This window comes from Mustelus asterias, chromosome 1 (genome assembly GCF_964213995.1).
Source record: "Mustelus asterias chromosome 1, sMusAst1.hap1.1, whole genome shotgun sequence".
NCBI lineage: Eukaryota > Metazoa > Chordata > Chondrichthyes > Carcharhiniformes > Triakidae > Mustelus > Mustelus asterias.
The window spans coordinates 124,318,369-124,331,919 of NC_135801.1; the positions used below are offsets into that span (position 1 = coordinate 124,318,369).

Genomic DNA, 13,551 nt, shown 5'->3' on the forward strand with positions numbered 1-13,551 from the left:
GAACATAGAACATAGAACATTACAGCGCAGAACAGGCCCTTCGGCCCACGATGTTGCACCGACCAGTTAAAAAAAAAACTGTGACCCTCCAACCTAAACCAATTTCTTTTCGTCCATGAACCTATCTACGGATCTCTTAAACGCCCCCAAACTAGGCGCATTTACTACTGATGCTGGCAGGGCATTCCAATCCCTCACCACCCTCTGGGTAAAGAACCTACCCCTGACATCGGTTCTATAACTACCCCCCCTCAATTTAAAGCCATGCCCCCTCGTGCTGGATTTCTCCATCAGAGGAAAAAGGCTATCACTATCCACCCTATCTAAACCTCTAATCATCTTATATGTTTCAATAAGATCCCCTCTTAGCCGCCGCCTTTCCAGCGAAAACAATCCCAAATCCCTCAGCCTCTCCTCATAGGATCTCCCCTCCATACCAGGCAACATCCTGGTAAACCTCCTCTGCACCCTCTCCAAAGCCTCCACATCCTTCCTGTAATGTGGGGACCAGAACTGCACACAGTACTCCAAGTGCGGCCGCACCAGAGTTGTGTACAGTTGCAACATAACGCTACGACTCCTAAATTCAATCCCCCTACCAATAAACGCCAAGACACCATATGCCTTCTTAACAACCTTATCTACTTGATTCCCAACTTTCAGGGATCTATGCACACATACACCTAGATCCCTCTGCTCCTCCACACTATTCAAAGTCCTCTCGTTAGCCCTATACTCAACACATCTGTTATTCCTACCAAAGTGAATTACCTCACACTTCTCCGCATTAAACTCCATCCGCCACCTCTCGGCCCAACTTTGCAACCTGTCTAAGTCTTCCTGCAAACTACGACACCCTTCCTCACTGTCTACCACACCACCGACTTTGGTGTCATCAGCAAATTTGCTAATCCACCCAACTATACCCTCATCCAGATCATTAATAAATATTACAAACAGCAGTGGCCCCAAAACAGATCCCTGAGGTACACCACTTGTAACCGCACTCCATGATGAATATTTACTATCAACCACCACCCTCTGTTTCCTATCCGCTAGCCAATTCCTGATCCAATTTCCTAGATCACCCCCAATCCCATACATCTGCATTTTCTGCAGAAGCCTACCATGGTGAACCTTATCAAACGCCTTACTAAAATCCATATATACCACGTCCACTGCCTTGCCCCCATCCACCTCCTTGGTCACTTTCTCAAAAAACTCAATAAGGTTAGTAAGGCACGACCTACCTGCCACAAAACCATGCTGACTATCACCTATCAATTCATTACTCTCCAAATAACTATAAATCCTATCCCTTATAATTTTTTCCAACATCTTGCCGACAACAGAAGTGAGACTCACCGGTCTATAATTCCCGGGGAAGTCTCTGTTCCCCTTCTTAAACAATGGGACAACATTCGCTAACCTCCAATCTTCTGGTACTATACCAGAGGCCAACGACGACCTGAAGATCAGAGCCAGAGGCTCTGCAATCACTTCTCTTGCCTCCCAGAGAATCCTTGGATAAATCCCATCCGGACCAGGGGATTTATCTATTTTCAGACCCTCCAGAATATCCTGCACATCCTCCTTATCAACTGTAATACTGTCTATTCTACTCCCTTGCAACCCAGTGTCCTCCTCAGCTATATTCATGTCCCCTTGCGTGAACACCGAAGAGAAATATTGGTTCAATGCTTCACCAATCTCCTCCGGTTCCACACATAACTTCAAGGGATTCACTTGATCCCAGCTGCCTTTGCATGTCATGTGCCTCCTTCTTCTTGACCAGGGTCTCAATATCCCAAGTCATCCAGGTTTCCCTACTTCTACCAGCCTTGCCCTTCACACTAAGAGGAATGTGTTTACCCTGAACTCTGGTTAACACACTCTTGAAAGCCTTCCACTTACCAGATGTCCCTTTGCCTTCCCACAGACTCCCGCAATTAACTTTTGAAAGTTCCTGCCTGATACAATCAAAATTGGCCTTGTCCCAATTTAGAATTTTAACTTTTGGGCCAGACCTATCATTCTCCATAGCTATCTTAAAACTAAAAGAATTATGGTCACTCGTCCCAAAGTGATCCCCCACTAATACTTCTGTCACCTGCCCTTCCTTATTTCCCAAGGGGAGGTCAAGTTTTGCCCCATACTGAATGAGAAATCCCTCCTGAATACACAAATTTCTCTCCATTCAATCCTCTAATACTATGGCTGTCCCAGTCAATGTTGGGAAAGTTAAAATCCCCTACTATTACCGCTCTATTTTTCTTGGAGCTATCTGTATTCTCCTTACATATTTGCTCCTCAATTTCCCACTGACTATTTGGGGGCCTATAGTACAACCCAATCAAAGTGATTTCCCCCTTCTTATTTCTCAGTTCTACACATATAGACTCAGGGCCGAACCCTTGGATATATCCCCTCACAGTACTGCTGTGATGTTTTCCCTAATCAAAAGTGCAACTCCCCCTCCTCTCTTACCTCCTGTTCTAAGTTTCCTATAGCATCTGTACCCTGGAACATTGAGCTGCCAGTCCTGTCCCTCCCTCAGCCATGTTTCAGTAATTGCTATAATATCCTAGTCCCACATCCCATCCATGCCCTGAGTTCATCTGCCTTGCCCGTCAGGCCTCTTGCACTGAAATAAATGCAGTTTAATCTGGACTTCCCTTGCTCTCTGTCTTGTTTTTGCCTGAACTGTCTGATACTACTTTTACCGACACTGCCTTTACTTTTTAATGTGCTCTCTTTAACTTCTGTGCTGTCCTCAAACTTCTCTTCTGTCTCCCTACTGTTTTGGGTCCCACCCCCTGCCAAACTAGTTTAAACCCTCTTGAACAGGTCTTCCCTTCCCCAGAAACATAGAAGATAGGAGCAGGAGGAGCCATTTGGCCCTTCAAGCCTGCACCGCCATTCATTACGATCATGGCTGATCGTCCAACTCAATCGCCTAATCCTGCTTTTTTCCCATAACCTTTGATCCCATTTGTCCCAAGTGCTATTCCCAGCCGCCCCTTGAATACATTCAATATTTTGGCATCAATTACTTCCTGTGGTAATGAATTCCACAGGGCTCACCGCTCTTTGGGTGAAGAAATGTCTCCTCACCTCCGTCCTAATGGTCTACCCCGAATCCCCAGACTGTGACCCCTGGTTCTGGACACCACCACCATCGGGAACATCCTCCCTGCTTCTATCCTGTCTAGATCTATTAGAATTTTAAAAGTTTCTCTGAGATCCCCTGATTTGTCTGAACTCCGGTGAAAACAATCCTAACCTAGTCAATCTCTCCTTATCCATCAGTCCCGCCATCCTCGGAATCAGCCTAGTAACCTTCGCTGCACTCGAGAGAGAGCAAGAACATCCTTCCTCAGAAAAGGAGACCAAAGCTGCACACAATACTCTAGGTGTGGCCTTACCAAGGCCCTGTATAATTGCAACAACACATCACTGCTCCTGTACTCGAAACCTCTCACAATGAAGGCCAACATGCCATTTGCCTTCTTTACCGCCTGCTGCACCTGCATGCTTACCTTCAGTGACTGGTGCACAAGGACACCCAAGTCCCGCTGCAAACTCCCTTCTCCCAATTTACAGCCATTTTTCAATAACCTAAACCCACCCCCATTAGAAAGGAAGTCTCAACTCTGAAAGCTATTGGCCAATGAAATGGCCAGCAGCGCTCTTGTCCTAGCAGCGTTATCAGAAGTGTTACCACTGCTAGAACTGCTGGGAATCTTGAAGAAAGTTCAGGGTCTCACTGGACCCAGGCAGGCAGGCCTCTGCAAGTGATGCTGTGGGGGGTGCAGGAATGAGGGAGTGGGTAGGCGCAAAAGTGAAAACCTTGAGGGTCACCCTCCTAGCTCAGCCCCAATGCCACCAGGTTGGCACCAGCCTCCTTCACCATGGGTGAAATTCATTAATTATCCACTTAAGAGCCATGAGTGGGCAGGCTGTAAAATTCAGCCCTATATCATTTAGATCTGAAGTGTCTTCAATTAAAAGAAAATGTTAGACCATAGACAATATGGTTCAAATTGTTGAGATACAAAATCCAGTCTCTAACCTTGGAAGAAAAACATGAAGAAACTAGTAAAAGATGGTGAGCTTTACATACCAGGAATGTTTGAACAACTTCGAAGTGAATAACCGGAGACGACATTTCTCAACGGTTTGGACACTGAAGGGAGTCCCAAGTTTGTTTTCTTTAAATAACACACATGTCTGCAAAGAAATTGAAAATGAATATAAACTTCTTTTTAGTGTTTTCAATCAATATCTCACAACTTATAACAAAGCCAGGTTAAAGGCTGAAACTTTCAATTACTGGTATAAGATCATGAGAGGGATGGATAGGGTGAATGCATTCAGTCTTTTCCCCAGGGTTGGGGAATCGAGAACTAGAGGCCATAGGTTTAAGTTAAGAGGGAAAAGAATTAATAGGAACCTGAGGAGAAACGTTTTTACACAGAGGGTGGTACATGTGTGGAATGAGTTGCCAGAGGAAGTGGTTGAGGCAGGGACATTGACAACATTTAAAAGGCATTTGAACAGATACATGGATAGGAAAAGTTTAGAGGGATATGGGCCAAATGCAGGCAAATGGGGTTAGCTTAGATGGGATTTTTGGTTGGCATGGATCAGTTTGGGCCAAAGGTCCTGTCTCCGTGCTGTAGATTCTATGATTCAATGGTAGAGTTAGCAAGGGGTGTGTTGTGAATCAGAAATCATTTTCCTGGAAGGCAGCACTCGATCCCGCTGCCTCTGGAACATATTTTTAAAGGTCGGGTAGGTGGAGAGTGGGTTCTTTGTGGAACTTGTTAACAGGCTGGCAAGGCAAGATGGCAATTTTCAAAACTGAAACTGCTGAACCCAAACAGTCTGGTGCATGACATTGCACAGCTATTGGGTTCAAAGAGGGTCGAATTTAATGTCTAAGGAGCTTGGTGTTCTTGCACTGGATCATGTGCTTTAACTTTCATGTTACTGTTTGGTCACTCAGTGAGACTGTTGGCCCTCCAAGGTGCAGCCTGCTCTCTTCTTCAATACAGCAGCAGTCCCTATCATTGCTGCCATATGTGTTTTCCCTTCATGCTCTGCAGGCATTTCCTGCTTCCTGGTTACATACAGTGCCAACAATTGGACACCGAACTCACCTCTGGCCCGATTAGACTATTTTCATTTCAAGATATTGCCACATTGCGTGGCCAGGACCCAGAAATTATGCAGGCGTCAGGTTCCTGACCTGAATTTGAAAAGTCAACCCATAGGCAGGAATTTTACCGGCACGCCCGCCCCAATTCCGGGAGCGGGTGAGGCTGGGAGAACAGCATTCTTTGTTGGCCTTGAGTGGGATCGTACGAACCTCGGGTGGGTGTGCCGGTAAAACTCCACCCATAGTGCCGAGAAAAAAAAGTCATCCCCAAAGTTAGCTACAGAGCCTGGTTCTGACATTTTTAGTATTGCTTCTAAATTTTCCTCAATGTGTGCTGCTCTGTATCCTACTCTGATTTCCCACCCATCTAAGTTCTGTGACATCTATGACTGCCAGTTTTAGCATTTCTTCTAAGATGAGTCATATTCTGCATGCAATCAAATCGTGTCCAAGGGATTGCCAGTTCAAGCAAGAGCAAACCTTGAATGGAACTAAAATATCCATGTACAAATCTTTGAACACCTAACAAAATTTGAGGTAGTTTCTAACAGCTGAATCAAATCTTCCTAGTGGTTGTTTTGGATGGAATCAAAAAGCTGTACACCCACAGGCCACAATCCCCCAATTACAATATCCTCACCCATCTCACAGTCAGCTAGCATTAGTGTATGCACCAATAGTAATTGGTTTACCAAAATCATTGCTGCCCATCAAGGGTGTAGGCCACTGTTATCTATTCACACAACTAGCTTTGCGTATACTAGACTGCATTAACAATTTTATTTAATGTTATTTATCAAATCGGTCATTAGATAAAGAAATCTAACAGATTATATTACATGGCACTTCAGTGTGAGACTGAGCAAGTGCTGCACATTTTTGTGATGTACATAGGTGCACCATAGATGTCAGTCTTCAGCCAATTCACTCCATGCGATATTAAGCAATGGCTGAAAACACTGGATATAGAAAAGGTTACAGGCCCTGACAATGCCTTACCTGTAGTGCTGAATAATTGTGCTCCAAGGCAAGAAACACCCCTAGTCAAGCTGTTCCAGTACAGCTACAACACTGGCATCTACCCAACAGTGTGAAATATTGCCCTGGCGTATCCGCTCCACAAAAAGCATGACAAATCTAATCCAGCCCCTGTCTACCCTCAATCATCAGCAAGGTGGTGGAAGTTGTTGTTGACAGTGTTACAAGGTGGCACTTATTCACAAAAAACCTCCTCATTGATGTTCAGTTTCAAATCTGCCAATGCCACTTGTCTCTAAACCTCATTGTTGCCTTAGTCTAAACACAGGCAAGAGGAACTGGATTTAAAAGGTGAGGTGAGAAATACTGCTGTTAGCCTCAAGGCAACCTTTGGCCAAATGTAGCATCAATGAGCCCTCACAAAATTTAAGTCAATGGAAATCAGGGGAAAACCTTCCAGTGAGTGAAGTCATACCTGGCACAGGGACAGTTATAGTTAGTGCAGGCCAATCATTACACTTATAGGATATCGCTGCAGGAGTTACTCAGGGTACTGTCCTAGGCCCAACCACCTTCGCAATGACAATTCTTCCAACATAAGGTCAAAAGTGGAGATGTTCACTGATTATTATACAGTTGTTTCCTGTGATTGGGAGGATGCAAACTAATGATGCATGGCTGAAAGTCTCAGAATCAGTCGGAGCAAGAGGGTGGTCATTAGAATATGGAAACAGTGCCACAAGAATTTCAATGACCTCATATGGGCAGGGAAGGTGAGTGGTGTAACACTCAGGTGCCAATTCCCCAACATTCTGCTCCAAAACCTGTCTGACGTCTACAGCTCCACTCATCCTTTTCTCTCTGGAGGTACCTCCTCACCTACCCATCTGAACAGCCACTCACACTTAGTCTTATCTTTCTGCTGCTGTCTCACAACTATCTTTCACACTTATCTTTGTTGTCATTGCATCCTTTCTACAAAATTCATTTCTCATATTCATTACTCTGCTTTCTCTCCTTGCAGAAGAAAGCACAAAACAGCAGGGAGCAGCAAACGACTGGGGATAATTTTACAGTTGCTGGCATCCTGACTGCTGTGGAGGAGTAGGCTTTGGAGATTGGCAGCATTGCAAATTTCAAGGGCATAGACCATTGTGAAATGACAATCGCCCCACATATGATATCAAATTGGGGCAATCGCCCCCCAATTTGATATCACACTGCCACTTGACACGTGAGAGTCATTCATATTGAAGTGCTGTCACCACCAACTAAAATGTCAAGATGTGAACAATGATGACTTTAAATCTTTTTCCTGTGTTATTTCTAATTCATGTCTTTTATCTCACAGGGGGATAGGAGCTGAAGAGGGAAAAAGTCTGAGGAGTCCTCAGCGGAGGAAACACACAATGAGGAAGTACCATTACAGGGCTTGTGCACCCTCCACCAGCGCAGATACACAGAGCTCGGTGGGGATTCCAATAGAGATGGGTATGTTGTCACGTGACAAGCCACATACCAAAAGTTAGCAAGGAGTAGGTGCTGGAGACATGAACAGTAATGGATAGTTCCCATCAGGCGGGCACAGGACACCTCCAACTCTGCTGGATGCTGACGCTGAGCCTCACAAGTCATCCATGAAGCTGTTTATTCTGGAGCAGCAACATAAATGTGTGGTTCTGTCAGCATTTCCATAGGTAATGTGTACCTTTGAAGGAAAACCACAAGAGCCCATCTCTACAATGAGTACCATGATGTCTCAGGTATTCACACCCTCATGGAAAGTACAGCCAACCTCTGACACAGCGGGCAGCCAAATGTTTGCCTTCCCTCATCAATGGTCATTCTGCCACTTTAAACAAGATGAGGGAAGTTCCGTCTCAGGCATTCGGTGTCTCACTGGAAAACTCTCCAACTCTAGGCCATCAGGGAAGTGCAGGTGAGAAATGAGAGGGTTGATGGAGAAAGGGAAGTTTGAAGAGGAGACACATCTCAAAGCGTTCCAAATTCTCACTGCTTGCCCTACCCGCCTCAGCCACATACTGCATCCTATCCTGATAGCAGAGTCTGCCCCTCAGTTAATAATACTCAAAATAAAGGTTGAACTTTAAATCACATGCAGTTTCCTTCAGGTGATGCCAAGAACCTGAGTCTGTCCAGGAGGCTGAGTTGGTTTGGCTCTCATCACTCCAAGTGTCATTATGTCTGCTGCGCAGTGATTCACCTGAGTGTTTATAACAATGCTGATTGTCGATGTAAATTCCAGTGAATCAAGTTCTTTCTTTGAACTCTTCATTGTCATATCATCTCCATTGTCGTGTCCTACATTTCAAAAATATATTAATCTTCATATGAATGGCGTCACCTTCTTTCTTCACAGATGTTTCCTGACCTGTACCAATTTGCCAACCTTCTTGCCTCCCAGACTACTCCCCAAAATGGCTGGTAAAATTAAAATCATTAACTCTGTTTTTCTCCACAGATGCTGCCTGACTTGATGAGCATTTCCAGCATTTTCTGTTTCTATTTCAGATTTCCAGCTTTAAAATACTGCTCACCTGGTCAAAGCAAAACTTAGATTTTTTGTTTAAAACAAAGACTTACTTCCTGGAGTCCTTTTTCCACTTGCTTCTCAGGTATGTAAAAAACAAGCAATTGGGATAGTATGTGCAAATCATCTGGCATGTCTCAGCATTGGGAGCCAGTACCCAAGTTATATCATTTCCAGGAAAATCAACATCATGCAAAAGTTCCCTCTTGCAAACTGTAGATAAGATAAAATGAAAAAAACTTGAATGCATTGCAGAAATTCTACAACATTTTAAATGTCCAAATGGAAAGAACTGTGGGTGACGATTTCTTCTGTGTGCTCTGTATAATGAACAAACCATTTGTAAAGATCAGTCTTACTATTTCGTTACAGTAAGAAGTCTCACAACACCAGGTTAAAGTCCAACAGATTTATTTGGATTCATGAGCTTTTGGAGAGCTGCTCCTACCTCAGGTGAGACTCAGCAGCACTCCAAAAGCTCGTGATTCCAAATAAACCTGTTGGACTTTAACCTGGTGTTGTGAGACTTCTTACTGTGCCCACCCCAGTCCAACGCTGGCATCTCCACATCATGGCTATTTTGTTACACATATCGCAGAGAGAACTTGCTCCCTATTCTGTGCATTATAAAGTATTGACAGCCATTTGGTCCATCTCCAGCACTGTGGGTAGCTGGCAATAGCCCAGTCTGCTCAGGGATTTCTCACTGTGAGCAGTAACCCAGAAGTTTAATTGTTCTCACCATTCGTCAAAGTGACAACTGTTGCTGTGTGAGTCTGTGGCTATCAGCTACTTGTCAGTAACTTGTTGAAGTGCTGGGTAAGAAGATGATCACTCTATATTCCTCATGCAGGAGGCTTGTCAGCGCAGTCTTGAGTTTTTTAAAATCTTTTGTATTATTATTGTCAGAGTGGCAAACAGCAGGTTTTAGAAAGCTGAAATGCAGTGAACCAATTACAAGCAATTTTATTGTGTCAGATCATTGTCATGACTTCAGGTACGTGTCTGATGTACCTAAAAAGCAGACTAGCAGTGAAAGGGAAGGAGTGCACACATTTCAAAATTAAAAGGATAGCAACATTAAGGTGCTCTAAACGAGTGTAATCTGAACAATGGAAACTGCTGTGCAGATCTGACATGCTTGAAAATGCAGAATAAAATACCTGCTCACTTAAGGTGGGCACTTTGAACACTTGTTGATCCTGCTCTCTCGAAAATACACAGGGATACAAATCCATCTTTTATGCCTCTAGTTATCATGAATCCTATCTCTTTAATAAAGCTTTTAGGAATCTTGTCCTATTAGATATTTACATGGTTTGGCATTACATTTTGTTTGATAATGCTCCTGTGAAGCACCTTAGGATGTTTTATTATGTCAAAGGCACTATATAAATGCAGGTTGTTGCCCTGATTATAAATGGAGGGGAATTCTGCTTTAAATATCGGCAGTCCAATGGTAAATATCGCAATCAAGCCTGATCATCTTCTTACCCAGCACTAACAGTTGTAGCTTTGTCTAGTTGGATTACTAGAACAAAGGAATATTTATGCATGTTCGTGAAGGCTTCGCCCTCTCAAACCTGCCTCTCCATAGAATCCATAGAATCCCTACAGTACCGAAGGAGGCCACTGGTCCATCGAGTCTGTGCCGACCACAATCCCACCCAGGCCCTATTCCTGTGACCCCACACATTCACCCTGCTAATCCCCCTGACACTAAGGGGCAATTTAGCATGGCCAATCCACCTACCCTGCACATTTTTGGAATGTCGGAGGAAACCGGAGAGAACCCATGCAGACACGGAGAGAAAGTGCAAACTCCACACGGACAATGACCCGAGGCCAGAATTAAACCTGGGACCTAGGCCTGTGAGGCAGCAGTGCAAACCACTGTGCCACCGTGCCACCCATTGTGCCATCTCTTGCCTGAGGTGTGATGATCCTCAGGTTAAATTGCCACCAGTCAGCTCTCCCCTTCAAAGGGGAGAGCAACTATGGTCATCTGGGACTATAGTGACTTTACCTTTTTTACTAGCAGTTGAATACTGTCCAGCAAAGCTCACTAAACAGCGCATCCTGGCTGATTTTCCCCAAGAAAACTCATGCTAACTATGACACATTTACTGACATTTCAAATCAAATTGAAACCTCCACAGTGGCTCACCATTCACAGTTAACATGGCATCAACCGATGAAGTCACAAGCTGCATCTCAATGAGGAATTGAGACTATGTCACAATTTCTAACCTTTCTCAAAGACAATCTTAAATTTCTTACATCAATAATGCAATTGCTCTACTTGCCCAATATTTCTGAAATGTCCAACACATTAAATAATAATTTAATGAATAAAATTGAAGGCCAATCGAGTTAATTTAACTGTTCCAAATAAACCTTTTTATACAGAGCAGTATTATTTAAGATCAACTCCTTTACCTGAAGCAGTTAATCCACACCCCTTTAAGGAAAATCCAGATACAACATGGTCAAGAGTATTATTAATTCTTGGTGGAATTCCTTTGTCACTCTTTTTCAGGTAGCAGATTTGACTAAAGGGGGCAAAATGAATAGGCATAAATATTCCTTTGTTCTGGCAATCCATCTCGACAAAGATACAACTCCACATTTGAACAGACTCTTTCAGCTTATTGTACTGCTGCCTTTGTAGCTTGCTGCTAAATCTATATTGCTATGTGCATTCTGCTTCTTGGTTAAATGTGATCATATAAAAACAAATTCAGAATTCTGACCAAGGACCATCAGTTTTAAAGATTTTATGTTTAGATTTATAAATACATGAACCTACCGTTGAATAAAATTATGGTAATCTTGTGTTACATATGTGAAGAACTGGCAATGGCGATCCGCTGTACATTCCTTTTGACAATCCTGGTGATTTTTTACATCAACTGTACGGAAGTCATTCCCCAGAAAATCCAATCCTTCATAGACACTGGAAGTACAGGCTGTAAAATAATTTTAAAATTAGTTCGAATATACACTGTAATACTCCCAGCTTATGTCTCTAGTGATGTGTTACAAAAACCTTATCGATTAAAGAAACAAATAAAACTGCAAATCCATCAATTTTCCAAAAGTTAAAGTTGAGTAATGTTCCCATTCTGATACCATTTCCAATGGTATTCCAATTTCATTGGAATGATTCATTACATAGATTCAACTAAACATAGAAACATACAAAATAGAAGCAGGAGTAGGCCATTCAGCCCTTCGAGCCTGCTCCGCCATTCATTTTGATCATAGCTGATCATCAAATACAATATCCTGATCCCCCTTCCCCCCATATCGCTTGATCCTAACTCACAGACCACAATCAGTAAGGATAGGCAACAACACCTCCTCCACGATCATCCTCAACACCGATGCCCCACAAGGCTGTGTTCTCAGCCCCCTACTATACTCCTTATACACCTATGACTGTGTGGCCAAATTCCCCGCCAATTCGATTTTCAAGTTTGCTGATGACACCACCATAGTGGGTCGGATCTCAAACAATGATGAGACAGTGTACAGGAATGAAATAGAGAATCTGGTGAACTGGTGTGGCAACAATAATCTCTCCCTCAATGTCAACAAAACAAAGGAGATTGTCATTGACTTCAGGAAAGGAAAACATGCTCCTGCCCTCTCAACGGGGACGAAGTAGAAAGGATCGAGAGCTTCAAGTTCTTAGGTGTCCAGATCACCAACAACCTGTCCTGGTCCCCCATGCCGACTCTATAGTTAAGAAAGCTCACCAACACCTCTCCTTTCTCAGAAAACTAAGGAAATTTGGCATGTCAGCTACGACTCTCACCAATGTTTACAGATGCACCATAGAAAGCATTCTTTCTGGTTGTGTCACAGCTTGGTATGCCTCCTGCTCTGCCCAAGACCACAAGGAACTACAAAAGGTCGTGAATGCAGCCCAATCCATCACGCAAACCAGCCTCCCATCCATTGACTCTGTCTATATTTCCCGCTGCCTCGGCAAAGCAGCCAGCATAATTAAGGATCCCACGCACCCCGGTCATTCTCTCTTTCACCTTCTCCCTTCGGGAAAAAGATACAAAAGTCTGAGGTCACGTACCAACCAACTCAAGAACAGCTTCTTCCCTGCTGCTGTCAGACTTTTGAATGGACTTACCTTGCATTAAGTTGATCCTTCTCTACATCCTAGCTATGACTGTAACATTACATTCTGCAATCTCTCGTTTCCTTCTCTATGAATGGTATGCTTTGTCTGTATAGCACGCAAGAAGCAATACTTTTCACTGTATGTTACATACACACTGTAATGACAATAACAAATCAAATCAAATCAAATCAAATCCCTTTAGCCCCAAGAGCTATATCTAATTTATTCTTGAAATCACACAACGTTTTAGCCTCAACTACTTTCTGTGGTCGTGAATTCCACACATTCACCACTCTCTAGGTGAAGAAATTTCTCCTCAACTCAGTCCCAAAAGGTTTACCCCTTATCCTCAAACAATGACCCGTGGTTCTGGTCTCTCTCACCATTGGGAACATTATTTCTGAATCTACCCTGTCTAACCCTGTTAGAATTTTATAAATTTCTATGACATCCCCTCTCACTCTTCTAAACTCCAATGAATATAATCCTAGCAGATTTAGTCTCTCCTCATATGACAGACCTGCCATCCCAGAAATCAGCCTCGTAAACCTTTGCTGCACTCCCTCCATAACAAGGACATTCTTCCTCAGGCCTGTAGGTTATTCATACAGTTGATGTCAATAAGTTTTACAATAACTGATGAAATTGGGTATCAGGACCAATTATATTTCAGTGAATAAATTAGAGTCTTACTCTTGTTTATTGACAGTTTCTGACTAC

General features: G+C 43.3%; 1 protein-coding gene across 3 annotated transcripts in view; it reads right to left on the reverse strand.

The window, feature by feature from the left end:
• The window catches only part of LOC144497169 (uncharacterized), a 90,957-nt gene that overhangs the window by 17,271 nt on the left and 60,135 nt on the right, over nt 1–13,551 (reverse strand). For 2 of the 3 annotated variants that reach the window (XM_078217980.1, XM_078217990.1), the window contains exons 33-36: nt 11,500–11,659; nt 11,130–11,242; nt 8,744–8,903; nt 4,124–4,230 (exon numbers count right to left, since the gene is read on the reverse strand). In XM_078217980.1, the coding sequence (XP_078074106.1) occupies nt 4,124–4,230; nt 8,744–8,903; nt 11,130–11,242; nt 11,500–11,659 (540 nt within the window). The remainder of the gene's footprint in view (nt 1–4,123; nt 4,231–8,743; nt 8,904–11,129; nt 11,243–11,499; nt 11,660–13,551) is intronic. The other variant, XM_078218000.1, reaches the window with a different exon arrangement.